A 27,999-nucleotide genomic window follows, 5' to 3' on the forward strand; every position below is an offset into this window, starting at 1 on the left:
TCCTGGCACCACCCCGACACCGTCCGCCACCGGCTGCCCCACTTGCCCTCCGTCTCCCCCCTTATCTCCTGCTGCCAGGGTCGTGCTCCTCGCCCTCAGGAGTTCAGTTCTGGTGACCACACCCCTCAGGGAGCCCTCGGGTTTGGGGTGTTTTGTGTGGCAGCTCCCAAAGAGGCACAGTTGGTTATTTTTCCAGAAAAGTCCTAGGAGGATCCTCCAGAGATCGGGGACTCAGCTGCATGCGCTGTTTCCAGGCTGCCCTCACACCACCTGCAGACGGCCCACTTCACTAATTCAATGGCCCACCTGGAGCTAGCAGAGAACTAAACTGCTCCTCACCACCACCAGGATTCCCAGGAAGCCTGTAGCTGGACTCGGGCTGGGTGAGGACTTGCTGCTTGGGGCTCATCTACGTCTCTGCTTTCTCCACTTTCCTCCCATCCTTGAGGGCAGGGGCACCGCGGGCTTTCCTGGGACCTCATCGATGTTTCTGCTTTCTCCACTCTCTTCCCATCCTCGAGGGCCAGGGCACCGCGGGCTTTCCTGGACGGCAGGCACACATAGGAGGAGAACATTTGTCCACATAGCTCCTGACTCCTTCACAGAGATGCCAGGATGGGAGGCTGTGCTGGGTGGAGTAGCCAGGCCAGCGGACCAGTTCAGAATCTGGCTGTCTAAACTGAGTCCACAATAAGGACTAAAGTACAGGGTGTGTTGGCCTCAAGTCCTCGTTGCCACACAGCCCTGGGGTCTGGGTCCCCTCCTCCAACTGCAGAAGTTCCCTTGGGAACAACAGGAAAAGGGGGCTTTAAGGGGCTCTGTGGATGTGGTTCTGACCTTGGATTTAGGTTTTCTCCCCCAGACTGCTTGTCATTCATGACAGATCGTGGCTAGAGATTGGACAATAAGCTTAACTGAGCAGGTGAGGAAGTGAAGCCCCTCATACTGGAGGGGTCTCCGTGGAACTCTGTGGATGGATGCCCATAAGAGAAACGTTACCCTAGGGCTGGTGGACACAGGACTGGCTGAGTTGTGGTCTCTCTGTCTGGGATTCACAGCTCTTGAGGGACGAGGAGGGCCCGAGATGGTTGAAAACGACCTTTCTCTTCCAAGGTCATTTTCCTTCACTTCTATTGGCCTCCTGATGTGTCATGTCGCCCTTCAAGACAGAGAGACAACAGACAGACAGAGAGACACAAAAGAAAGAGACAGAGATACAGATAGACAGAGATGGAGAGGGAGATAGAGATATAGAGACAGAGACAGAAAGACAGAAACAGAGACACAGACGGAGATAGAAACAGACAGAGAGAAACAGAGACACAGGGAAACAGAGACACCAAGAGACACAAAGAGAGAGAGAGACATACAGAAAGACAGAGACAGAAACAGGAAGAGAGAAGAGAGACAGCAAGAGAAATTAATGTGGTCCCCACCTTGTCTCTGGCATCCAGGCTGTCTCTGTCCCCAGCAGGCATGGCCAAGACCCGTGGACAAGATGCCTTTCGGCCCATTGGCTCTGTTTCCCTCGTCCTCTTGCAGCTGCTGTCTGGCGCCATCCCTGGAAATGGTAGGAGAGCTTCCCTCCCCATGTTAGGAGGATGCCCCAGTGTAGGGAGGGGAAGGCCAGAGGAGAGCCAGGCCGACACTTTCCCGTGTCAACTCAGGACCCAAGGACTCTAGCCCAGGGGACCATGGCCGTGGGTGGGAGAGGCTGGTCTCCTGGCCCCTGGTCTAACCAGTCCTTTCGGATCTGTCTGTAGGACAGAAAGCTGATTTCGAGGTCTTTGGGCCCCGTGAGCCTGTTCTGGCCAAGGTGGGGGAAGACGCAGACCTGCCGTGCTATCTGTACCCCAACATCAACGCCGAGGACATGGAGCTGCGGTGGTACAGGGACCAGCCCTCCCCCGCCGTGCACGTGCACAGGAAAGGGAAGGATGTGCCGGAAGAGCAGATGGCGCTGTATCAGGGAAGGACCACCTTCCTGAAGGATGGTGTGGCCCAGGGCCAGGCCTCAGTGAGGATAGGCAATGTCACCGCTTTCGACAACGGGACGTTCCACTGCCAGTTCAATGACGGCACCATGTCTGCAGAGGCCACGCTGTGGCTGACGGTGGCAGGTGAGGGCCGGCCAGCGGAGTCCTGGGTCTCCCCAGGAGCTTCTCCCCGAAGTTTCCTCTCAGCTCCAGGTTGTGGCCCATGTTCCTAAGCCTGAGCACTCCCACGACAGGTGCTCCTGGCATCCCGTGTTCCAGGCGCTGTCACAGCCAGGTCTTCCCGGAAAATGTGTCTCTGAACACGCGGCTCTGTTTTCTAACTTCCTCATCTTCTCTGCCCCAGGGAGAAAAGGGGAGGGAGGGAGGAAGAAGAGACAGAGACAGAGAGTCAGCAACAGAGAAACACAGAGACAGAATAAGAGACAGAGACAAACAGAGCAACAGAGACAGACAGGCAGACAGACAGAGATGCAGAGACAGAAAGACAGACAGTGAGAGGGAAAGTAACACAGGGAGATAGAGTCTGAGACAGCGAGAGAGAGACAGAGACAAAGAGAGAGACAGAGACAAAGTCAGAGGCAGAGAGACAGAGAGGAGAGTGTGGAGATGGAGGAGTCTCCTTGGTGGTCCAGAAATTGTGTTTGAAGTCAGCAAAGCTCTGTTCAATTCCCGCATTTACTAATTTTGTGACACAGGAGAGGTACTTAATCTCCCCGAGTCTTTTCTGCTTTTTCTGTTTTTGTTTTTTTCTGGGAATGAGTGTAACATATTTGGGATGTAAATATGACACAAGGTAGATAGTTTGTAAAAATTCCCTAATGGCCTATTGGAAATTCTCAGGATTTTAATTTTTCTGATGGAAGCAGTTATGGCTGCAGAGGTTGGGGCGTCTCTTCCCGCAGGGCTGGGCTCTGAGCCCAGAATCCAAGTGCAAGTTGACCAGGATGGAGTTGTCCGGGCGCAGTGCACCTCGGCAGGCTGGTACCCAGAGCCCCAGGTGGAGTGGAGAGACTTCCAGGGACAGATGCTTCCTTCTGAGACCAATATCTCGATCTCGCCGACGACCGGCCTCTGGGCTGTGGCATCCAGCCTGACCGTCCCCAGCAAGGCTGTTGGCGGCATGGCCTGCTCCATCTCTAGCCCCCTCCTTACAGAGAAGAAGGTGTCCAGGCACCACCTGCCTGGTGAGTGTTCAGTTCTGGCCTCAAAAGCTCTGAGCACAGGTGTTCGTGTCCCCGGGAGCCAGGACATTAGGAGGGAATCCCAAGGCTTGTAGCAAGAGTGGACGAGGAGGCAGGGCCCTGTACACCGCCTGCCCCGGGGGTCAGGGGAGATGCACAGATTCAGGTGCTGATTACTGAGGTGGAGCAGAGCTGGGGTGCAGAGGGAGCCCCCAGCACAGCTGTCCCTTCCAGGGGAAACAGAAACCTTTGCTCCACATACACATTTTTAAAAGTTTTTTTTAATAGACATTACTTTTTGAAGCAATTTCAGGTGCACAGCTAATTGGGGGGAGGAGCAGAGATTTCTCACGTACACACAGCCGCCCCCTTTATCACATCCCCACCAGAGAGGTACATTTGTACAGTTGATGAACTGACATGGGCAGGTCATTGTCCCAAGTCCATGGTGCACATCAGGGGTCACGCTGGGTGTGGTGCCTTCTGTGGGTTTGAACAAATGCACAGTGACCTGGATCCAGCATCGCAGTATCAGACAGAGTGGTTTCACTGTCCGGAAAGTCCTCTGTGCTCCGCCATTCATCCCTCCCTCCCTCAGCCCCTGAGACCACTGGAAGGGTATTGCACGGTCTCCCTGGTTTGCTGTTCCCAGAGTGCCGCATGCTTGGAATCGTGCAGTTTGGAGCCATTGCAGACGGGCCTCTTTCATGGAGTCCTGTGCACTTCAGCTTCCTCCGTGTCTTTTCATGGGCTCACAGCTCATTTCTGTACAGCGCTGAAGAATCTTCTACTGTTGGGCTGCAGCACAGTTCACTCACTTATCCATTCACCCCCTGAAGGACCCCTCGGCGGCTTCCAAGTGCAAGTTTCTATAAAATTTTCATTTCTAAATGATTTCAAACTTACAGAAGATTTGCAGGACTAATACACAGAGTTCTGTGCAGACTTTACCCAGATTCACCCAACAGTTAACGTCCTGCCCTTTGTTTGACCATCTCTCTCCCCTCGTCTATTCTCTCTCTCCTGTTCATCCACCTAGATCTTTTGGCACAAACAGATACAAACACACACACACACATGGTTTTCTGACAATTGTAGAGCAGTTTGTAAACACTGTGCCCCCGATCCACAGATCCTGCAGCGTCTCCACCCTGAGAACACAGAACCTCTCTCACTGTATTCTTCACCCTCTGGAATCCCTGCAGATCCTGCCTCCAGATGGTTCCTGTCCACAACTCTGCCTCTGTTTCTCGCAGCAGCAGTACTTGTAGCCACATTCACCTGCCTCTTGTGGAGGTGACAACTGGGTAAGAATGGGAAGCTGCCAGAAGAAGAGACAGCTCGTGAGGCAGAGGAGTGGGACTTGCCATTGCCTGGTGGGCAGGGACCCTCAAGGGGACAGGCCTGCCCCTCCAGACCACGGGCGCTCACACAAAGCCCTGTGCTGACTTTCCCATGTGCGCCCCAAATGCAGTAGGAAGGGAGCGCCCTGTGCAGGCCCAGCCCATGGGTGGCCCAGTCCCCACAGCCCCAGTAAGCCCCCTCTCTCCGAGAGGCCCTCCGTGATTCCTCCCCGGAGGTTTCACGAAGGCTGGCAGCTCTCCCTCTGGGAATACACAGGGCTGGGCCTGGTCCTGAAAGGCTGGGCAGTGGTCACACGAGGCAGCGAGCCGGGCACATGAGCCTCTGTTGTTGCCGTCTTCAGGACCGTCAGCAGCATTGACCGTCTCCCTCCCCACTGGTCCAGCCCTGCCTCCTGTGCCATTTCAGGAGCTGGGGACTTGCCCCTGAGGTCAGGCCCAGTTGGGGGAGCAGAGCAGACTGTCCCTTGGCTGGTGTTAGAGCCTCAATATGGCTTTAAGGTGGAGGGGAAACCTCAGGCCAGGAGGCTAGGCCCACAAACAACCTTCCCCAGAGATGAATGCCCCACTATTGTTTTCTGAGCTCTAAAGGAGGTGCATTTGTTCTTCTTTTACAGCATGATGAGGAGAAGAGCTCAGTGAGTGCTGTTTTGCTTAGCTTCCCAGAACAGGAGCTTTGCCCCCATCCATACGCTGAAGCCCACAGTTTTCTGTCTTTCTCCTGCAATACAGGCTGGAGACAGGTTGGCCTCATCTATGTTGAGAATCATGCTGGAGGCTCGGAGCCTCTGCCCCCAGGCCACCCTGTCACCAGCTGGATGCCCAGAGTTGCTTCAAGATTTCTTCTAGAGTTGCTTCCAGAGTTGCTTAGAGTAAGTTCCATCAGCATTTAACAGTCCGTCCAAGGCATTTTTCAGGAGGAGGAACAGCTACCCACTGGCTTAAACCAGCTCATAGCAGTGCAAACAGACTGCAGGGACGACACCTGTGCAGAAGCAGGGAAAGATGTACCGAAGTACCCTTTGCCTCATTCTAATGCCAAGGTCTCCACCTGCGGAGGAGCTTAAGCCCTATGAACATAACATGCGACATATGTGGAGGCGTGTATTTGAAGTGCACCTGTGCCAGCCTATGCCCGCCTCTACGTGGAATGACAAAACGTCCCTCTGGCATATTTGTTCTGTACCCCAAATAAAAGGCACCTGCTCTCCGTGTTCTGGGAGCCATAGCTTTGTGAAATTACTCCCTATGGTCTCCATTTCATAGGCTGCATGCTGAGAATAAAATTGTACTTTGTGTGACAATTATTCCTGGTGTAGGTTTGATTTTAACTCACCAAGAGGTGGACTCCCTTGGCCTGGCAACAACCTCAAGTCCCACCCCCGCCCCCTAAAGGCAAAGGCAGCAGAAGCCCTAACTCGATGCAGCAGGGGTGAAAGGGTAGGGGCTGTCCTGGGGACCCCGCAATCAGAGCTGGTCTCAGGGAAACAGGAAAGGGCAGGAGGGGCCTCCTTCAGTGACATACGCGTCTCGGCTTCTCTCCCTCACACACTGGCTTCTGATGGAGATAGTGTGGGAAGGTCAGAGCTACTCAAGAGGATGGTGAGGGCAAGGTCACAAAAGGCCCCAGGGGAAGTCCAGACCCTTTCTGTCTTCAGTCTGCATTCCGATGCTTGTTCCCAAGTGTGTGTGTGCTCACAAGTGTGCATTTTCATGTGCATCCATGTGTGCATGCATGTGTATGATGTGTTGGTTATGTGTATAAGTGTGTGCATGTCTGAATGCATGTGTGCATGCATGTCAGGATGCACATGCACACAAGCAGGTGTGTGCATAAGAGTGTGTTCATGTCTCCACCCATGTGTGTGTACATAAGTGTGTATGAACGTAGCTGTGCGCATGTCTGGATGCAGGTGTGCATAAGCATGTATGTGAATAAGTGTGTGCATGTCTTCATGCAAGCATGTGCATAAGTGTGCATGCATGTATTTGTGTGCATGTCTGGGTGCATGTGTGCATAAGCATTTGTGTGTACACATGTGTGAGTTCATACGTGTGCATGTGTGTGCATGTCTGTGTGTTTTAGTCCAGGGTGCAGAAATGCCGAGTTACATGCTGGTGAGTGGCAGCTCCATCCTTGTGAATGTCTGGTCTCAGCTGCCCCAAGACACCTTAGCTCCTTCTGTTTTGTTTCCTGAGGCCCTGGGAGAGCCTCCGGCAGTGAGTCCTGCCTGTGGGAGGCGCCAGGAGAGTCAGCTTTTCTGAGACAGGGCACTGGGGGGACACTGTTACCCTGGAGAGTGGAGAAACTAGTGACTTTGGGCCTCTGGATACGATCTCATAGGTGGGAGGCGTGGGGTGCGGGGGGCAGAATCTGTGGATGGAGCGCCCAGGACCTGGAGAGGAGAAACTGGCAGGGCACGTGACGGAGTAAGTGAGAGGACTAAGGGAAGCCCAGGAGCTGGTCCAAACATGGCCACCTGCTGCAGGACCAAGAAGGAGACAGAGGGAACTCATGCATTTATCCCTTCATTCATTTAAAACAGTGACCGATGGCCTCATGGACCAGAAACCGGGTATTTACTACTGAGTGAAATAGCTCCTACCGTCTTCATGGGGTATCGAATCTATGTGGGGAGGAACACATAAGCCAATTAAAATTTTTAACTGACACTGGAATACATCAGGGTAAATATTACAGGAATGAATGGGTGCAATAATGAAGAAGGCCACATGGCATCGCCAGGCTCTGCTGTGGATGGTACCATCTAAAGGGAGGGTGGGGTGATGGGGAGAAGGCATCAGAGGGAGAAGGAGGAGACCCCTCCTCAGCAGCACAGAGCTTGGGGGCTGCGGTGCAAGAGCTAGGGGTGTGGAAGAGATGCCAACGGGCTGGGGCGAGTGGGCACCCCATCGTGCAGAGCCTGGAAGGCCGTGGTTGGGAGTCTGGATTTTATGTGAAGTGCGATGCAAAATGTGTGATGAGTTTTAAGCAGGGGAGAGGCACTGATGGAGGAAAACAAGGGACAGACACAAGAGGGGTCCTGAGGCCCAAGTGGCAGAGTCAATGGGGACCAGGAAAACAGAGGAGCCCAAGATGACCCTCAGCTGGGCGAGTAGCTGGGCTGCGGTGGCTCCATGCACTGAAAAGGGAAAGCCTGGGAGAAATCAGACAGATTCAGGCCAAGGAGGTGAGCATTACCTCGGAACCTCCCAAGATGGACGTGTTCTCAGACGTCCAAAGAGAGATTCAAATCCATCGTTGTATATGCAAGCCTGGGGCTCCCAGGGGAAGTGTGGACAGAGACGGCGATTTGGAGTCAACTGCATGCACTGGCATTTGCAATTATGAAAGTGAATAAGATTTGGGAAGTCACTGCACTATCTTCTCAACTTATCTGTAAACCTAAAAGTGTTCTTGAAGAATATATATATTTTTTTAAATAAGATTTAAAAACCAAAAAGGAAGGATACAGGACAAAGAAGAGAGAGCTAAGCTCTAGTCTTGGAGAACCCCAGTGTCACTCTTTGCAGATGACACAATTCTGTGTATAGAAAACCCTACAGAATCCTTCAGAAAACTATTAGAAATAAACAACTACAGCAAAGTTGCAGGATACAAAATCAACTTACGAAGCTCAGTTGCCTTTCTATGCTCTAGTAAGGAACTAACAGGAAGAGAACTCAAGAATATTCCCCACTTACAGTCGCAACAAAAACAATACAATATCTAAGGATAAACTTAACCAAGGAGATGAAAGACTTATACAATGAAAATTATAAGACATTATTGAAAGAAATCGATGACGACATGAAGAAGAGGAAAGATTTTCCAAGCACATGGATGGGAAGAATAAACATAGTTAGAATGTCCATGTTACCGAAAGCAATCTACAGATTCAATGCAATCCCAAACAGAATCTCAATGACATTCTTCACAGAAATAGATCAAAGAATCCTAAAATTCATATGGGGCAACCAAACACGCTGAATAGCTAAATTGATCTTGAAAAAAAAGAACAAACCTGGAGGTATCACAATCCCTGACTTCAAAATATGCTGCAAAGCTTAGTAATCAAAACAGCATGGTACTGGTACAAAAACAGGCACAAAGATCAATGAAACAGAACTGAAAGCCCAGAAATAAAACCACACATTTATGGACAGCTTATCTTTGACAAAGGAGCCAAGAAGATACAATGGAGAAAGGAAAGTCTCTTCAATAAATGATGTTGGGAAAACTGGACAGCCACGTGCCAAAGAATGAAAGTACACCGTTATCTTACACCATGCACAAAAATTAGCTCAAAATGGATTAAAAACTTGAAGGTAAGACATGAAACCATAAAATTCCTAGAAGAAAATTTAGGTAATATACCCATTGACATCCAGTCTTAGCAGCATCTTTTCAAATACCATGCCTACTCAGGTAAGGTAAACAAAAGAAAAAATAAACAAAAGGCACCACATCAGACTAAAGAGCTTCTGTAAGGCAAAGGAAACCAGGAACAAAATGAAAAGACAACTCACAAACTGGGAGAAAATATTTGCAAATCATATATCTGAGAAGGGGTTAATCTCCAAAATATATGAAGAACCTGTACAACTCAACAACAAAAAAATAAACGACCTGATCAAAAAATGGGCAGAGGATATGAACAGACATCTTTCCAAAGAAGAAATACAGATGGGCAACAGACACATGAAAAGATGTTCAATATCACTAATCATCAGGGAAATGCAAATCAAAACTACATTAAGATATTATCTCACACCCGTTAGAATGGCTATAATCACCAAGACAAAAAAATAACAAAACTTGGAGAGGATTTGGAGAAAAGGGAATCCTCATACAATGCTGGTGGGAATGCAAACTGGTGCAACCGCTAGGGAAAACAGTATGGACGTTTCTCAAAAAACTTAATAATAGAAATATCATACAACCCAGCTATCTCACTACTGGGTATTTATCCAAAGAACTTGAAATCAACAATTCATAAGGCTTATGCACCCTTATGGTCATTGCAGCATCATTCACAATAGCCAAGAAGTGGAAGCAACCCAAGTGCCCATCGATTGATCACTGGATAAAGAAGATGTGGTGTATATACACAATGGAATGCTTTTCAGCTATAAAAAAGGATGAAATCGTCCCACTTGCAACAACATGGATGGACCTTGAGGGTATGGTGTTAAGCGAAGTAAGTCAGACAGAGAAAGACAAACACCTCATGATTTCAGTCATACGTGGAAGATAAACAAACACATGGACAAAGAGAACAGATTAGTGGTTACCAGAGAGGAAGGGGGTTGGGCGTGGGCATAAGGGGTAAAGGGGCACATATATAGACATACCAATAAACGGTAACGTACACTTGAAATTTCACAGTTATAAAATATTACGACCTCAATAAAATAATTTTAAAACATTTACAAAAATCTAATTAAAATTATACATAATTTATCCTAGGATCTACATCTTTCAAAGTCCTAGCAAGCCACTAAAATGCTACCAATAGATAAGACTGTGATTAGAAAACTGATGAGAATATTCACACAGATAGCGGCATTTGTCCTTGTCCTGGGCAAGCCTTGCATCCAGCTTCCTCATAGCTTGCGGATCTGAGGTGCGCTGTCTTGTCACGGCCCGGTCCTCCTTCCCAACTCAGAGAGCACCCAGCGGAGCTTTAGCTGGTGTGGTCATCTGATCAGAGCAACGCACAGGAGGAGGAGAACGAGTAGCAGCCATGACCCTCATATTGGTGTGTGAGGGGGACAACTGCCCGCCAACAGTGGCTCCCCGAGGAGGAATGGGGGGTGGGGTGGGCTGGGGGCAACACCAGCCCCCGTGTGAGCTCTGACTTTGGGGGGACACAGACCTTCAGAGCCTGGCATTCTGCCAAATAGAAGGAGACACCCCACCTCCAAGAAAGTCAAGCAGCCCTTCTTCTTTCCCACCAAACCCTTCTGGAGAATTCCAGACTTGAGTCAACAGAAGGAAGAAGAGGCAGGAACACGGTCCAGCCCAGCATCTTCCTCAGGTGGGTGTTCTGAGCCCATTGGAGTCTGGCTCCCAGCGAGGACAGACTGCCACAGCTGAGGGGATGGGGAAGGGGGTGGCCTGAAATCTGCCCAGGGGTCTCTGGGGGTGAAATGCCAGATTTTGGTCAAGTTAAACCTGGTCATGAGAAACTTTCCCGAAGGAGGCGGGCCCACCTTGGCAAGGATGGAGGTCTTTGGGTAACGGAGCAACTTTATCTGAAGGCCCAGCCTCTGCCCTGGCCCGAGTCTGAGCCCTCGAGATGTGAGTCTCCTCCTCGGGCTCCTGGCACCACCCCGACGCCATCTGCCACCGGCTGCCCCACTCGCTCTCCGTCTCCCCCCTTATCTCCTGCTGCCAGGGTCGTGCTCCTCGCCCTCAGGAGTTCAGTCCTGGTGACCACACCCCTCAGGGAGCCCTCGGGTTTGGGGTGTTTTGTGTGGCAGCTCCCAAAGAGGCACAGTTGGTTATTCTGGCAGAAAAGTCCTAGGAGGATCCTCCAGAGATCGGGGACTCAGCTGCGTGGGCTGTTTCCAGGTTCCCCTCACACCACCTGCAGACGGCCAGCTTCACTAATTCGATGGCCCACCGGGAGCTGGCAGAGAACTAAACTGCTCCTCACCACCACCAGGATTCCCAGGAAGCCTGTGGCTGGACTCGGGCTGGGTGAGGACTTGCTGCTTGTGGGGCTCATCTACGTCTCTGCTTTCTCCACTTTCCTCCCATCCTCAGGGGCAGGGGCACCGCGGGGCTTTCCTGCGGCCTCATCTACGTCTCTGCTTTCTCCACTTTCCTCTCATCCTCGAGGGCCAGGGAAACGCTGGTCTTTCCTGGACGACAGGCACACATAGGATGAGAACATTTGCCAACATAGCTCCTGATTCCTTCACAGGGATGCCATCCTGGAGGCTGTGCTGGGTGGAGCAGCCAGGCCAGCAGACCTGTTCGGAATTTGGCTGTCTAAACTGAGTCCACAATAAGGAATAAAGCTTATGGGATGTGTGGGCCTGAGACCATCACTGCCAACGAGCCCTGGGGTCTGTGTCCCCTCCTCCAACTGCGGAAGTCCCCTTGGGGACAACAGGAAAAGGGGGCTTTAAGTAACTCTGTGGACATTCTTCTGAGCTTGGATTTGGGATCTCCCCCCAGACTGCTTGTGTTTCACTACAGAACGTAGCCAGAGTTTGGACAATCGTCTTACCTGAGCAGGTGAGGAAGTGAAGCCCCTCACTCTGGAGGGGTCTGGTTGAACTCCGAGGATAGATGCCAATAAGAGCAACATTATCCATGGGCAAGTGGACACAGGATGAGCTGGCAGTTGTGGTCTCTCTGTCTGGGATTAATAACTTGTGAGGGATGGGGAGGGCCTGAGATTGTTCAAAATGACCTTTCTCTTCCAAGGTCATTTTTCCTTCACTTCTGTCAGCCTCCTAGCAGTGCAGTGTCTCCCCCCAAGAAAGAGAGACAGGCAGACAGAGAGACACAGAGAGAGACAGAGAGACATAGAGACACAGAGAGAGAGAGGGAGATAGAGGGGCAGTCAGAGACAGAGAGGGAGCTAGCGAGACCGAGAGAGAGACAAACTGGGAAAGAGAGAGAGATACAGACAGAGAGAGAGAGACAAACAGTGAGACTTAGAGAGAATAGACAAAGACAGACGGAGACAGACAGACAGAGACACGGAGATAGAGACTGATAGAGACATAGACAGAGAGACAGAGAAATAGAGAGAGACAGAGACAGAGCAGGAGATAGAGAGGGAGATAGAGACAGCGACAAAGACAGACAGACAGAGACAAACAAGGAGAAACAGAAAGAGAGACAGAGAGACAGAGACAGAGATGGAGCTAGAGAGACAGAGACAGAGACAGACAGAAACAGAGAGACAGAGACAGAGATGGAGATAGAGACAGACAGAGAAACAGGAAGAAAGACAGGGAAGCAGAGACACCAAGAGAGATCAACACAGAGAGACATACAGAGAGACAGAGATAGAAATAGCAAGAGAGACAGAGAGACAGAAACAGCAAGAAAGACACAGAGAGAGAGATAGAGAGAGAGACAGACACAGCAAGAGAAATTAATGCAGTCCCCACCTTGTCTCTGGCATCCAGGCTCTCTCTGTCCCCAGCAGGCATGGCCAAGACCTGTGGACGAGATGCCTTTTGGCCCATTGGCTCCGTTCCCCTCCTCCTCCTGCATCTGCTGTCTGGCACCATCCCTGGAAACGGTAGGAGAGCTTCTCTCCTCATTAGGAGGATGCCCCAGTGTAGGGAGGGGAAGCCCAGAGGGGAGCCAGGCCGACGCCTTCCTGGGTCAGCTCGGGATGCAAGGACTCCAGCCCAGGGGACCACAGCCGTGGGTGGGAGAGGCTGGTCTCCTGGCCCCTGGTCTAACCAGTCCTTTTGGATCTGCCTGTAGGAAGGAAAGCCGATTTTGAGGTCTTGGGGCCCAGTGAGCCTGTTTGGGCCATGGTTGGGGGGAACGTGGACCTGCCGTGCTATCTGTCCCCCGAGATCAGCGCTGAGGACATGGAGCTGCGGTGGTACAGGGACCAGCCCTCCCCCGCCGTGCACGTGCACAGGAAAGGGAAGGACGTGCCGGAAGAGCAGATGGCGCTGTATCAGGGAAGGACCACCTTCCTGAAGGACGGGGTGGCCCAGGGCCGGGCCTCGGTGAGGATACACAATGTCATCACTTTCGATAACGGGACGTTCCACTGCCAGTTCAATGACAGCACCGTGTCTGCGGAGGCCACGCTGTGGCTGAGGGTGGCAGGTAAGGGCGGCCGGCAGAGTCCCTGGTCTCCCCGGGAGCTTTTCCCCGAAGTTTCGTCCCAGCTCCAGGTCGTGGCCCATGTTCCTAAGCCTGAGCACTCCCACGACAGGTGCTCCTGGCATCCCGTGCTCCAGGCGCTGTCACAGCCAGGGCTTCCCAGGGAAATGTGGCTCTGAACACGCGGCTCTGTTTTCTAACTTCCTTCTCTTCTCTGCCCCATGGAGAAAAGGGGAAGGGAGGGAGGAAGGGAGGAAGAAGAGACAGAGACAGAGACAGAGAGACAGTCAGAGTCAGAGACAGAGACAGAGAGTCAGCAGCAGAGAAAGACAGAGGCAGAATAACAGACAGAGATAAACAGAGCAACACAGACAGACAGGCAGACAGACAGAGACAGAAAGACAGACAGAGACAGTGAGAGGGAAAGCAATACAGGGAGAGAGAGTCTGAGACAGAGAGAAACAGAGACAAAGAGAGAGACAGACACAGTCAGAGGCAGAGAGACAGACAGGAGAGTGTGGAGATGGAGATGTCTCCTTGGTGGTCCAGAAATTGTATGAAGTCAGCAAACCTCTGTTCAATTCCCGCATTTACTAATTTTGCAAAACAGGAGAGGTATTTAATCTCCCTGAGTCTTTTCTGTTTTGTTTTGTTTTGTTTTTTCCTGGGAATGAGTGTAACATATCTGGGATGTAAATATGACACAAGGGAAATAGTTTGTAAAAATTCCCTAATGGCCTATTGGAAATTCTCAGGATTTTAATTTTTCTGATGGAAGCAGTTATGGCTGCAGAGGTTGGGGCATCTCTTCCCGCAGGGCTGGGCTCTGAGCCCAGAATCCAAGTGCAAGTTGATCAGGATGGAGTTGTCCGGGCGGAGTGCACCTCGGCAGGCTGGTACCCAGAGCCCCAGGTGGAGTGGAGAGACTTCCAGGGACAGACCCTTCATTCTGAGACCAACATCTCGGTCTCGCCGACGACTGGCCTCTGGGCTGTGGCCTCCAGCCTGACCGTCCCCAGCAAGGCTGTGAGCGGCCTGGCCTGCTCCGTCTCTAGCCCCCCCTTTCCAGAGAAGAAGGTGTCCAGGTACCAGCTGTCTGGTGAGTATTCTGTTCTGTTCTGACCTCAAAAGCTCTGAGCACGGGCGCTCGTGTCCCCAGATGCCAGGACATTAGGAGGGAACCCCAAGGCTTGTAGCAAGAGTGGACAAGGAGGTAGGTCCCTGTACAGAGCCTGCCCCGGGGGTCAGGGGAGATGCACAGCTTCAGGTGCTGATTACTGAGGTGGAGCAGAGCTGGGGTGCAGAGGGAGCCCCCAGGACACCTGACTTTCCAGGGGAAACAGAAACATTCACTCCACATAGACATTTGCAAAAGTTATTTTTAGTAGACATTATTTTTTGCAGCAGTTTCAAGTGCACAAAATAACTGGGGGAAGGAGCAGAGATTTCTCATGTGGGCACAGCCGCCCCCTTTATCCACGTCTATGCCAGAGAGTGCATTTGTTACAGTTGATGAACTGACGTGGACATGTCATTGTCCCGAGTCCATGGTGCACATCAGGGGTCACGCTGGGTGTGGTGCCTTCTGTGGGTTTGACCAAACGCACAGTGACCTGGATCCACCATCGCAGTATCAGACAGAGTGGTTTCACTGTCCGGAAAGTCCTCTGTGCTCCACCATTCATCCCTCGCTCCCCCAGCCCCTGACACCACTGGAAGGGTATTGCACGGTCTCCCTGGTTGCTGTTCCCAGAGTGCCACATGCTTGGAATCGTGCAGTGTGGAGCCATTGCAGACGGGCCTCTTTCACGGAGTCCTGTGCACCTCAGCTTCCTCCGTGTCTTTTCATGGGCTCACAGCTCATTTCTGTACAGCGCTGAAGAATCTTCCATTGTCGGGCTGCAGCACAGTTCACTCACTTATCCATTCGTCCCCCGAAAGACCCCTTGGTGGCTTCTGAAGGACCCCTCCATGGCTTCCATGCCCAACTTTGTATAAAATTTTCATTTCTAAATGATTTCAAACTTACAGAAAATTTGCAGGACTAATACACAGAGTCCTGTGCAGACTTTACCCAGATTCACCCAACAGTTAACGTCCTGCCCTTTGTTTGACCATCTCTCTCCACTCGTCTACTGTCTCTCTCCTGTGCATCCACCTACATCCGTCTGTACAAACAGAACACACACGGTTTTCTGAACCATTTCAGAGCGGTTTGTAAGCATCGTACCCCCGACCCGTGAACCCTGCAGCGTTTCCACCCTGAGAACACTGAAGCTCTCTCACTGTCTTCTTCACCCCTGGAATCCCTGCAGATCCCACCTCCAGATGGTTCCGGTCCACAGCCTGGAAAATAGCTCTGCCTCTGATTCTTGTGGCAGCAGTTCTCGGAGTGGCCATAATCATCTCCCTGTTGTGGAAGCCTCAAAGGGGTAAGAACAGGAAACTGCTGGAAGAAGAGGGAGCTCGCGCGCAGAGGAGTGGGACCTGCCATTGTCTGGTGGGCAGGGACCCCAACAGCACAGGCCTGCCCCTCCAGACCACGGGTGCTCACGCTAAGCCCTGGACTGACTTTCACCTGTGTGCCCCAAACTCAGTAGGAAGGGAGCGCCCTGTGCAGGCCCAGCCCATGGGTGGCCCAGTCCCCACAGCCCCAGGGAAGCCCCCTCTCTCCAAGAGGCCCGGTGATTCCTCCCCAGGAGGTTTCACGAAGGCTGGCAGCACTCCCTCTGGGAATAGACAAGGCTGGGCCTGGTCCTGAAAGGCTGGGCAGTGGTGACACGAGGCAGCGAGCCGGGCACGTGAGCCTCTGTTGTTGCCGTCGTCAGGACCGTCAGCCTCACTGACCGTCTCCCTCCCCACTGGTCCAGCCCTGCCTCCTGTGCCATTTCAGGAGCTGGGGACTTGCCCCCTGAGGTCAGGCCCAGTTGGAGGAGCAGAGCAGACTGTCCCTTGGCTGGTGTTAGAGCCTCATTATGGCTTTAAGGTGGAGGGGAAGCCTCAGGCCAGGGGGCTGGGCCCACAAACTGCCCTCCCCGGGGACAAATGCCCCACTATTGTTTCCCTGAGCACTAAAGGAGGTGCATTTGTTCTTGTTTTACAAGAGACCAGGGGACGAGCTCGGTGAGTCCTGTTCTGACGCAGATTCCCAGAACAGGAGCTTTGGCCCCACTTTATACGCTGAGGCCCACGGTTTCCCATCCTTCTGTTTCAGGGCGGGCTGGAGAGAGGTCGGCCTCCTCGGTGGTGAGGGCCATGCTGGAGGGTTGGGGGGTCTCTGCCCCCAGCACACCCCCAAGTCCCGCTCCCTAAAGGCAAAGGCAGCCAGAAGTGCAGCCCCAATTCCAGAGAGCACGGGTGAAAGGGTGGGAGGCCTGTCCTAGGGACCACACAATCAGAGCTGGTCTCGGGGAAACAGGAAAGGGCAGGAGGGGCCTCCTTCAGTGACATACGTGTCTCGGCTTCTCTCCCTCACACACTGGCTTCTGATGGAGATAGTGTGGGAAGGTCAGAGCTACTCAAGAGGATGGTGAGGGCGGGACGATGAAGGGCCCCAGGGGGCAAGTCCAGACCCTTTCTGGCTTCAGTCTGCATTCCGATGCTCATTCCCATGTGTGTGTGCTCATGAGTGTGCATAAGCGTGTGCATTTTGCATGTGCATCCATGTGCGCATGTACGTGTGTGCATGTCTAAGTGCATGTGTCCATAAGCATAAGTATGTGGACACGTGTGAGTGTGCATGTGTGTGGTCATCTGTGTGCATGTCCATGTGTTCTAGTCCAGGGTGCAGAAATGCTGAGTTACATGCTGGTGAGAGGCAGCTCCATCCTTGTGAATGTCTGGTCTCAGTGGCCCCAAGACACCTTACCTCCTTCTGTTTTGTTTCCTGAGGCCCTGGGAGAGCCTCTGGCAGTGGATCCTGCCTGTGGGAGCTGCCAGGATGGTCAGCTTTTCTGAGAAAGGGCACTGGGGGCACACTGTTACCCTGGAGAGTGGAGAAACCAGTGACTTTGGGCCCCTGGACACCATCTCATAGGCGGGAGGCATGGGGTGCAAGGGGCAGAATCTGTGGATGGAGTGCCCAGGACCTGGAGAGGAGAAACTGGCAGGGCACGAGACGGGGCAAGTGAGAGGACTAAGGGAAGCCGGGGAGCTGGTCCAAACATGGCCACCTGCTGCAGGACCAAGGAGGAGACAGAGAGAACTCATGCGTTCATCCCTTCATTCATTCATCACAAACAGTGAGTGATGGCTTAGTGGGCGAGCAACCAGGTATTTATTAGGGAGTGAAATGGCTTCCTCCCATCCTCATGGGGCATCGAATCTATGTGGGGAGGCACGCCATAAACCAATGAAAAATTTTAGCTGAGACTGGAATAGGTCAGGGTGAATATTACAGGAATGATTGGGTGCAATAATGAAGTTGGCCACATGGCATCACCAGGTCCTGCTGGGGCCTCAATTTAACCGTAAACCTAAAATTATTCTTTAACAAATTCTTTTAAGAAAGGAATAAGAATTAAAAACAAGTAAGGGAAAGACCCAGGACAAAGAAGAGAGAGCCAAGCTCTAGTCTTGGAGAACCTCACTGTCTGAGGTCTGTCCGAGCAGGATGGCTCCTGATGAAGGAGTCAGGACACGTGGGCAGAGCTGGGGAGGGACCAGGAGATGCCTCACCCTGACATCAGAGACAGTGTGTTCACGGGTGACTGATGGTGTCCATGCAGCTGAGCAGTGGAGTGAGAGGAGCACAGAAAATGACCCGGAAAAACCACCACTGGGGTGATGAGTGAGGTTCCCCCTGCGGAGAGCTCTGTGTAGAAAATTCCAAAATTACTGATGTTAGGCTGGGCTGAAAACTGGAGAGTGGGAATCAGCTGGAGTGTGGCTGGCTTGGTTTTAGTTGAAGGAAAAGGCAGTAAGCATGTTTGTTCCCTGAAAGGAATGATGCAGTGTGAGGAGAGACCACGCTGCAGGGATGAGGAAGGAGCGAAGACGACGTCTCTGCAGGGAGGGCAGCCTGCGGCTGTGGGAGGGATGGGCGCAGGTCCCAGCTGTCGGGAGACGAACAGGAGAGGGCGGAACAGGAGTCCAGCGCGGGATCGCACAGGCTCTGATCTTGGAGCCTCAGAGGCTCCTCTAGCTTTTGGGTTTCCTGAGGGACGTACTTGAGAATGGTCACTAGAGAAGGATTATAAGGGTTCATAAGCACAGAATCTGCGCCAGCAAGAAGAGAAGGGGAATGAAGAGGGTAGGGGGAGGACGCAGGAGGGCTGGTGAGAGGAAGTCAGGTCCTCCTGGATGTCGGGGTTGTCCAAGATGCCGATGGGAATACAAAATGGCGCAACCACTTTGGGGAACGGGGTGGCAGCTGATGAGAAGGCAGAACGTTCAGTTACCCTGTGACCCCTGCGACTGAATTCCTGGCGGAGACCCCAGAGGAATGAACGTGTGTCCCCAGAAAGACCAGGACAAGGATGTCCTTAGCAGCCATTCAGATTTGCTAAAACTGACAACAATCCTGTTGTCCATCCAGTGTTGTGTGTGGGATCAACAATAGAGTGCCATGTAGCAATTTGAAAAAGAACAGACTGACCAGGAAAGGGCGTGATTGGTGATTGGGGCAGCTGGCGAGATCTGAATACGGTCTGGAGGCTGTGATGTAGTTATTGACAGTGTGTGTCAATGCTGATTTTCTGGTTTGCATCCTTTCACTGTCATTATGCAGGATGGTGTCATAAGCATATTCTTATGCCATTTTTCTTCTTTTTGTGAGTCTATTTTTTAATGTGAATAATTTTTTTAAAGGATGAGAGGATGTGGAAGAGAAGGAAACAGGAGTCTGAGTTTGACTGTAATGGAGATGCCACGTGGGTGCCTCCATCCTCAGGCTCAGACTCTACAGGAAGGGCTGGGTGGGCAGAGCAGGGAGAATTCAGGAAGATGGAGTGAGAATTTTTGGGGAAACAAAGAAACAGTCTTTGGTAGAAGGTGAGAGGGTGCAGGGTGCCACTCCAGGAAGGAGGTAAAGAGACATTTGGGGGAACGTGGAGGTTTTCACAGTAGGAGAGTGTGGTCCTCTCCAGTGTAGGAAATGTGAGTGTCTGGGACATCCAGGGGGAGACTCAAGCATGTGGGGCTTCAGGTCAATGAGGGCGGGCACTGGCTCTGGTCCTGGGGCCCCGAACATTCCCATGGTTGCAAAGGCAGCTTCCAGAAGAGAGGAGCCCCAGCCTGGCCCCAAACACCCTCCCAGCCTCTCATTAGGGAGCCCAGTGTAGATGGACCCTCCACCCAGGTCGCAGGCTGGGGGCCTGAGAGCTCCCAGAGGGACACCGGGCAGGGAGCACAGGCAGGAGTGAAGTAGGCTGCTGTGGAAGATGTTGGTCTCAGCTTTCAGGGCTATGAGATCCCTCTCAGGTTTTCCAGACGGGACTCCCCAGTGGTTGACACCCCAGCTGTCCTACAGCACCTGCATCAGTGCCCCTGTGGTACCATCTCATGTCTTCCCAGATCTTCCTGCCAGCTGTGTCTGTCTGTCTCTGTCTCTGTCTCTGTCTCTCTCTTTCTCTTTGTTTCCCTCACTGTCTCTCTATTTTACCCTCTGTCTGTTTATCTCTCTGCCTCTTCATCTCTCTCTGTGTCTCTCAGTCTCTCTCGTCTCTCTGTCCCACTCTCTCTCTGCCTTTATCTCTGTTTTCCTCTCTCTCTGTCTCTCCTTCTCTTTCCCTATCTGTCTCTGTCTTTCTCTGCATCTCTCTCTCTGTGTCTCTCTCTCCCTCTGTCTCTCTTTCTCTTCTCTCTGTTTCTCTCTCTCTGTGTCTCTCTGCCACACATGCACAAGGAACCAGAACACTGGGCGCTGAGCAGACCTCACATTGCACCGGCTGTGTCTCTTTCTCCCCTGGGAGCCGGCCCCTGGCTCCAGCTGGAGTCACCTCAGCTGCTTTGGGGGTGGTCTGTCTGCGTGTGGTCCTGGGTAGAAAACAGGGATACAGGGATTTGCAGGGCTCCTGTGCCTCCACCTCCCCAGAGATGTGGAGGAGAGGCCCTGGGGTCCCCTCCATGCAAGAGTGTGGGTTGGGTGCCAGAACCCCCAAAGCTGACCCTCTCCTCTTCCCACAGTTATCACACCCTTGTACCCGGACACTGCAAGCTCGAAACTCTTTCTGTTTATGGATGGGAAGAGTGTGATTCAGCTGATCTTCAGCCGTAAGCTGCCCAACGACCTTGGCAGATTTGTCTCAGACACCTGTGTGCTGGACTGGGAGCCGTTCCCCTCTGGGCGGCATTCCTGGGAGGTGGAGGTCGGGCGCAGGAAGGTCTGGATCCTGGGCATGTGTGTGGAGAGTTTAGATCAGAAGGCAAGGGTCCCCAAGTCGCCCCAGCATGAGATCTGGGCTGTGGAATTGTACAAGAAGGAGCACCAGGCCCGCACCTTTCCGAGGGTTCGCCTCCACCCTCCGCAGCCCCTGTACCGGGTGCGCGTTCTATTGGACTGTGACGCCGACACGCTCACCTTCTACAGCGTGGATGACAGATGCCTCATCTGCACATTCTCTGTACCCTCTTGCTTCGTCTCCCTGCAGCCATTCTTCTGCCTGTGGACACGCGACCCCAGCCCCCTGACCATGTACTGAGGACATTGGCCCCAGGGGCCTCAGACCCTCCCCAGGGTCAGGGACAAGAGACGGACTGGGACCTTCCTCCGATGAGGCCCACCTTCTCCCCAGCCCAGTCCAGTTCAGATCTTTGGGAGATGTATCTAATCTCTTAAATCAGAGTGGGGCCCCTCACAAGCGTGCAACTTTGTGAATTATTCTGTTTCAGCTTTATTTCTCTGAAAAATGATGACAATATGTTGTAGGCTGAATTGTGTTCCCTCCTATTCATATATTGGAGCCTCAATCCCCAGAACCTCAGAAAGGGAGTGTATGTGGAGATGGGGCATTTAAGGAGGTGGTGAAGTTAAAGTGAGGTCACTGGTGTAGGCCCTGATCCCACACGATGGTGTCCTTACAAGAAGAGGAGAGGAGGACACGGACACACACAGAGGGATGACCATGTGAGGACATGAAGAAGACAGCCATCTCCACACCCAGGAGAGGCCTCAGGAGGGAGCAGCCCTGCCCTCACCTGGGCCTCTGACTTCCAGCCTCCAGACTGGGAGACAATGAACGCTGTGGATTGAGCCCCAGTCTGTGATTTTTCTTACGCAGCCCAAGCTGACGGAGCCTCCATGTTATTATACACCACTGGGTGACTCTGGGAAACGTGCTTGGGGCATTTGTAAAACATTGACCCCAGAGCCAGGCACGTGCTAGTAGCTCAATAAAACCCAGCCTTCCACCTCCTCCCCTCCTCTTCCTCATCCCCCCTCCCCCTCCAACACCTCCTCCCCCTCCATCTCCTCACAACCCCCAGATGTCTGGTCGACCTTGGGTCCCTCTCTCTCCCTCCCTCACCCTGGAGGGTTGGCCCAGGGCCAGGTGGAGGCCAAACCACAGACTCCAGACCTCCCAGGCTGCCCTTGGTGTCGGTCAGGGTCCAGGTGGGTGGAGACCACAGGGGCAGTGTGACAGGGAGAACAGACTAGACCTTAAGTGCCGGGAATGCAACGGCTCAGAGGACAAGGAGGGAACTCTGAGGGATGGCAGCCTCGTGCTGTCAGAGCCACTTCCACCCTGTGTCTGGGGGCAGAGGGAAGCTGGGAGGAGCCCAGGAGCTGGGACGTTGCTCAGGGGCCCAGTGTGGCTGGTTTCTTGGGTGCTAAGAGAACGCAAATGGGGGTCTGGGGCTGGGAGCCTGGTGGCCCTGAGAGGGACAGGATGGGGACTGTCCCATCCTACGTGCTCCCCCTTGCTTCCCGTTGCCAGACCTAATGGGGAGCAGCCGATGTGAACTTTGTTGGGTCGGGGCCCCTACCCCACAGCAGAGCACAGGGGGCCTGTGGTGGTGCCTGGGGCTGCCCCAACAGAGCACCAGCACTGGGGGCTTAAGACCCAGGACCTGTTCTCTCACAGTTCTGGAGACCAGATGCCCACAATCAAGGGGTCGGCAGTGTTGGTCCTTCTGGAGGCCTGAGGGAGAGTCTGCTCTACGCCTCTCCCAGCTCCTGGTGCTCCGGGCACTCCTGGGCTTGTGGCCGCATCACCCCAGTCTCTGCCTCCATTGTCACACGACCGTCTCCTGAGTCTCTGGGTCTCATACGTCCGTCTCTTTTCTGTGATCAGGACACCTGCCATTGGATTCAGGGCCCGTCCTCCTCCAGGGTCGTCTCGCCTCCAGACCCTTACCTGAACTGCAGCTGCCAAGACCCCATTTCCAAAGAAGGGCCCATCACAGGTAGCGGGGGTGAGGACTTGGACTCATCTTTTTGGGGTCTCGTTCAGCCCGCCGCAGGGGGTGTGGAGTTGAGATAGAAGGGCTTGACGGAGGAACATGGGAAACGAGGACCCCAGGAATCTACGACTGCTTCACAGAGTCCAGTTCCTCACACGAAGCCGGGATGAAGGTTATAATAGCGTCCCAGCACCTAGGGTTCCAGGAGTTCGGAGCTGGGAGCACCACGGTGGTCAGTGGATGGAGTGGCCAGGAAAGCAGTGGAAAGGCCTCTTCTTTGTTAATTACGGTCACATTGACCTGTAATAAGACCTGCCAGGTTTCACAGCACAGTTGGAGGAACTCTGGAGATTGTGTACAATGGGGTAACCACACCTCCACCAGGAGAGGGACAGCCTCCACGCCGGCCTCCCCGAGTCTGTTCCATTTGGTCCCTCCTCCCCACCCCGCCCAGGCGCGCTCTGCAGTGTTTCCTGTTCTAGAACGTCAAATACATGGAATCACACGCACGTGCTCTTTGCTGGTGAGTTCCACTGGACATTACACTGACATCATAAGCATCGCTCGTCCCCTCATCGCTGACGGGTCTTCGACGCCCACCTCCTCTGCTCCCCGGCTCGGATTCGGGTCGCTTCCAGCTGCTGGCTATTCCGAGTGAGGCCCACGAACGCTCGCGCACGGTGCTCGTGCAGACGTGTGCGTTCCTTCCTCCTGGATAAACCCCTAGGAGCGAGGGGCACGTTATTCTGAAGCCCCTGAGGAACTGCCACCGGGTCCCCAGAGTGGCCGCACCACGTTGCGTTCGCGCCAGCGGGTTGGAGGGTTCCAGGTGCTCCGCACCCTCGCCCGCAGGGGTGATGCCGCGGCCGCAGCATCTTCCTCCACTTTCGCGGTTGCAGCGCGTGTGCGGGCGCTGCGCGTGCTGTGGTTCGTATCCCTCGGCTGACGGGGACGGGCATCCTTCCGTCGGCTCGCGGCGTCCTCTCTCTCCTCCCGCGACTGCCGGCTCCAATCCTTTGCCCATTTCTTCTATGCGGCTGTTGTCTTATATGGAATCGCAGGGGTTCCTCGTGCGCTCAGGGCCGTTCCGTATTTACGCTTGTGAGCCCTCTGTTGAATCGATGTGGCTTCACTTCTGCTTTTCTTTTTAATTTCAGCTTTATTGAGGAGTAATTTACAAATGTAATCGCGAGCTCTTTAAAGTGAACACCGTGGTGGTCTGCCCCATGTGTGCATAGTGGTTCCTATTCTTAACTACATACTGAGAGGGGCATGATCCATATTTTTCTTTTTTCCATTGTGATTTGTGCTTTTGGTGTCCCGTTTAAAAATCCTATATTGGATTTATTAGCCGTATGTTTTCATTTAATTTTTTTAAAATACTCTAAGTTCAAAAAGAAATAAGTTAGGGGTCCGCCCAGTGGCATAGTGGTTAAGTTCGCGTTCTCTGCTTCAGAGGCTGGGGTTTGGTGGTTTCCCCAATCGCTGACTGGTGCACCGTCTGTCAAGCAACGCTGGGGCAGACGTCCCACATATAAAGTAGAGGAAGATGGGGACGGATGTTAGCTCAGGGCCAGTCTTCCTCAGCAAAAAGGAGGAAGATTGGTGGCAGATGTTAGCTCAGGGCTAATCTTCCTCAAAAAATAAAAATAAATAAATAAGTAGATACATTTTTACCTGTAGCCTTTGGTTTGCTATTTTTGACATATTCTTTGGTGTCCTGGAAGTTACTGTGTGGACAGTCATTCTCTACTCACTTTTTTGCTTAATGGCTAATATATTAGTAAGGTGAATTTACTAAACAATCATCATTTTAAAAATACTCAACAGTCAATTATGCCCTAAATAGTCACAGACTATTTGCACAAGTATAAAAATTAAAACTTTTCAATCTTATAAAATGTATTTCCCAAACTTTAGACAGGTTACAAACTTAATAAAAAATTTGTAAAAAGCTAAGCAATATTATACATTATGTCCTAAGACCTAAATTTTTCAAAGTCATAGCAAGTCACCCAAACACCACCCATAGATGAGACAGTGATTCGAAAACTAATCAGAATCTTCACAGAAATAGTAACGAAAGTATTGATCTCTGGCTTAATTGTTTCCTATTATTTTTTGATTCCTACTTGTATTTTTTTCATCCATTATCCCAATTGGATTGCCTTCCTAAGTGTTTCTGGATTTTTCTATCTTGTCTTCTTGGGGTTTCAATTATCCTGCTAGACCCAGAGGAGGCTTCTGGGCTGGACTGTGCCCCATTGGGGGCTCTGGCCAGACCACGGGGACGGACTGCCTGTTGTATTAGTCAGCCCTGTGTGTGAGTGTGTGAAGATGGTACACAAACGTCTGTGTGTGTGTGTGTGTGCAAGTCTCTGAAGGTAAATGAGTGACTGTGTGAGGACGCACCTGGTGTGGAAGGCAAGGGGGCCGACACGTCCCAGACCCCAGCCATCCAGCTCCCTGCACTGTCCCCAAGTGAGCAGTGCCACCACAGGGATCCCACCCCTCGTGGCCACCCAGACCCTCGAGTCCCTCCTGGTCTGTGCAGAGTGTAAGTTACTGGGCAGGTGGGACGTCACTTCACAAGACGCTTAGGAAAGGTTAATAAATGCAGGAAAGGCAGCCGCGGGCAAGCACATCTCGCAGACCCGGGGAGGGCGCTGTTCACATCTGCAGCTGGAGTTCAGGCTTCTCCTTTCTGCAGGAAAACGAGACTGTGTCCAGTGCAGCGTGTGGTCCTGAAATCCTCTTAGGAACGTGGAATAAACCACACCTTCTGTTGTGGAACGCCCTGAGCAAGCCAAGGCGTTTGTCTTCACTGTGTTCAGCCATCGGGCGTCTGACAATCACCGTTTCCAAAGCCCAAGACACAAGGCAAACTCAGAAATGTGACAGCTCTGGTTCTAAGGAGGATCTCCCAGCTACATTTACAGAGCACTTGACCTAATATTGTGAACAAGGAAGGTTTCCCATCAAAGGACGGGGGGCCCAGGGAAACCATGAGGACCTGACAGCTCCTGAAAACTGCCCTTGGGACCTGGACCAGGCCAGGAGGGTCTGAGAGCCGTGAGGCCACGGGGACTGAATTTAGGTCCCGGAGGGAGTTGAGCCAAAGGCTCCTGATCTGGGCTGACACCACTCTCAGTGCCTGGAGGATCTGGAAGCACCTTGTGAGAGTCCAGGGGCAGGAAGCAGGAGGCTGTGCGGGGAGGTGGGGGCGAAATGGAAGAGAGAGCGCTGTGTCCTCTGAGACTCCCAGACCAGCCCCTCTGTGGGACAGAGGGGGCTGCAGGGGGTCCTGGCAGAGCGTTTCCAGGGGGTTCTGGGAGAAGAGAGCACAAAAAGGCCTGTGTGCCCAGGGCCCCGGCGGGAAGCTGTGCCCAGGCCCAGCGCAGGAGGTGGGAGGACAGACGCCCTGTTTGGGGACCCCCGAGAACCTGGGAAGGGGGCTGGCGGACTGCACACATGTTCCTGGTCGGGGCGCCAAAGAGCAGCAATGTTTAATGGGGTCCATGGGACTTTGGGTATGCGTTCCTTTGAAACTTAATACATCTGCAAGCATGTAAGCACAGTTCTCCTTTTTTTGATTCATTCTTGTCTTATTTTTCTATTTTCTTTTCTATTTCTTTTCTGTCATACTTTTTAGTTTTCATATTTTTTCCTTTTTCTTAATTTTCTCTTTTCTTTTTCAACTTTCTTTTATTTTTTCGTTACATTATTAATCTTTTCTCTTTTATTATTTTTCTTTTCTTCCTATCTTTCCTTGACTTCCTTTTTCCATTTTTTGATTCTTTTTTATTTTTTAATTTTCTTTCTAATTTTTTGTTTTTCTCTTTTCTTTGTTGATTTCTCTTTTTTTCTTTTTCCATTCTTCCATTGAGGTGAAATTCACATAATATGAAATTAACCGTTTTAGAGTGCTAATTCAGTGGTATTCTGCACATTCACAGTCCTTGCAACCACTACCACTATCGTTTCCAAAATATTTTTATCACCCTCAACTAAAACCCCAAACCACCAGGCCAACACACCCTGTTCTCGCCCTCTCCCCATGGCTGATGCCACCAATCTGTGGTCTGTGTCTCTAGAGTCGCCTCTTGGACACTTCACACACGTGGAACCTACAGGATGGGGCCCCAAGTCTGCCTGCCACCCTCTCCTCCCTCGGCCCTTTTAGGGGGCCTCTCCCCACCCCGTGTAAAGGCTGCACCTCACGAGTTGGGTGGACGTCTCTCGTAGCCCTCGACGCCCGGAGAAAGGCCCTGGGCCACACAGGAGCTCATGCCCAGCGAGGGCCACTCAGCGATGTGGCCGCTGTGGACCTGGAGGACGGTCACTCTGCAGGTGTGGAGCCCTCGCCTCCTCGTGGCGGCTCTCCCATTGGGGTCAGCGGCTCCCCGAGGAGGAATGGGGGCAACACCAGCCCCCGTGTGAGCTCTGACTTTGGGGGGACACAGACCTTCAGCGCCTGGCATTCTGCCAAATAGAAGAAGACACCCCACCTCCAAGAAAGTCAAGCAGCCCTTCTTCTTTCCCACCAAACCCTTCTGGAGAATTCCAGACTTGAGTCAACAGAAGGAAGAAGAGGCAGGAACACGGTCCAGCCCAGCATCTTCCTCAGGTGGGTGTTCTGAGCCATCTGAGTCTGACTCCCAGCGAGGACAGACTGCCACAGCTGAGGGGATGGGGAAGGGGCTGGCCTGAAATCCGCCCAGGGGTCTCTGGGGGTGAAATGCCAGATTTTGGTCAAGTTAAACCTGGTCATGAGAAACTTTCCCGAAGGAGGCGGGCCCACCTTGGCAAGGATGGAGGTCTTGGGTAACGGAGCAACTTTATCTGAAGGCCCAGCCTCTGCCCTTGGCCCGGGTCTGAGCCCTCGAGATGTGAGTCTCCTCCTCAGGCTCCTGACACCACCCCGACGCCATCCGCCACCGGCCGCCCCACTCGCTCTCCGTCTCCCCCCTTATCTCCTGCTGCCAGGGTCGTGCTCCTCGCCCTCAGGAGTTCAGTTCTGGTGACCACACCCCTCAGGGAGCCCTCAGGTTTGGGGTGTTTTGTGTGGCAGCTCCCAAAGAGGCACAGTTGGTTATTTTGGCAGAAAAGTCCTAGGAGGATCCTCCAGAGATCGGGGACTCAGCTGCGTGGGCTGTTTCTAGGCTCCCCTCACACCACCTGCAGACGGCCAGCTTCACTAATTCGATGGCCCACCGGGAGCTGGCAGAGAACTAAACTGCTCCTCACCACCACCAGGATTCCCAGGAAGCCTGTGGCTGGACTCGGGCTGGGTGAGGACTTGC

The 27,999-nt window shown here is 52.6% G+C and overlaps 2 protein-coding genes across 8 annotated transcripts in view; both read left to right on the plus strand.

Moving 5' to 3' along the window:
- LOC103542036 (putative butyrophilin-like protein 10) lies at window positions 1–27,958 on the plus strand. Of its 4 annotated transcripts, none has more exons than XM_070569927.1 (7): window positions 10,869–11,245; window positions 11,472–11,788; window positions 12,711–12,809; window positions 13,001–13,357; window positions 14,172–14,453; window positions 15,670–15,786; window positions 20,480–27,958. In XM_070569927.1, the coding sequence occupies exons 3-7, from the start codon at window positions 12,716–12,718 to the stop codon at window positions 20,992–20,994; spliced, it is 1,365 nt and encodes a 454-aa protein (XP_070426028.1). In that variant the 5' UTR covers window positions 10,869–11,245; window positions 11,472–11,788; window positions 12,711–12,715; the 3' UTR covers window positions 20,995–27,958. The 4 variants fall into 4 exon arrangements, with proteins under 4 accessions (XP_070426026.1, XP_070426028.1, XP_070426027.1 ...); XM_070569926.1 differs by having other exon boundaries at window positions 10,870–11,245; window positions 12,714–12,809; XM_008508941.2 differs by having other exon boundaries at window positions 10,871–11,245; window positions 12,694–12,809.
- Window positions 27,851–27,999, plus strand: part of LOC103545225 (butyrophilin-like protein 10) — a 10,511-nt gene continuing 10,362 nt past the window's right edge. The window contains exon 1 of one of the 4 annotated variants that reach the window (XM_070569929.1): window positions 27,851–27,987. The gene's annotated coding sequence lies outside the window, so the exon portion shown is untranslated. The remainder of the gene's footprint in view (window positions 27,988–27,999) is intronic. The other 3 variants (XM_070569932.1, XM_070569931.1, XM_070569928.1) reach the window with 3 other exon arrangements.

Source organism: Equus przewalskii, chromosome 13 (genome assembly GCF_037783145.1).
Source record: "Equus przewalskii isolate Varuska chromosome 13, EquPr2, whole genome shotgun sequence".
NCBI classification, from domain to species: domain Eukaryota; kingdom Metazoa; phylum Chordata; class Mammalia; order Perissodactyla; family Equidae; genus Equus; species Equus przewalskii.

What these genes read in the sequence shown, in the direction of transcription:
- LOC103542036 (XM_070569925.1), top strand. Translation starts at nt 1,477, where the DNA reads ATGGCCAAGACCCGTGGACAAGATGCCTTTCGGCCCATTGGCTCTGTT. An exon ending in GCTGTGGCTGACGGTGGCAG is followed by an intron (nt 2,121 to 14,171) that starts GTGAGGGCCGGC and finishes CTCTTCCCGCAG; the next exon opens with GGCTGGGCTCTGAGCCCAGA. An exon ending in GTTGTGGAAGCCTCAAAGGG is followed by an intron (nt 15,787 to 20,479) that starts GTAAGAACAGGA and finishes CTCTTCCCACAG; the next exon opens with TTATCACACCCTTGTACCCG.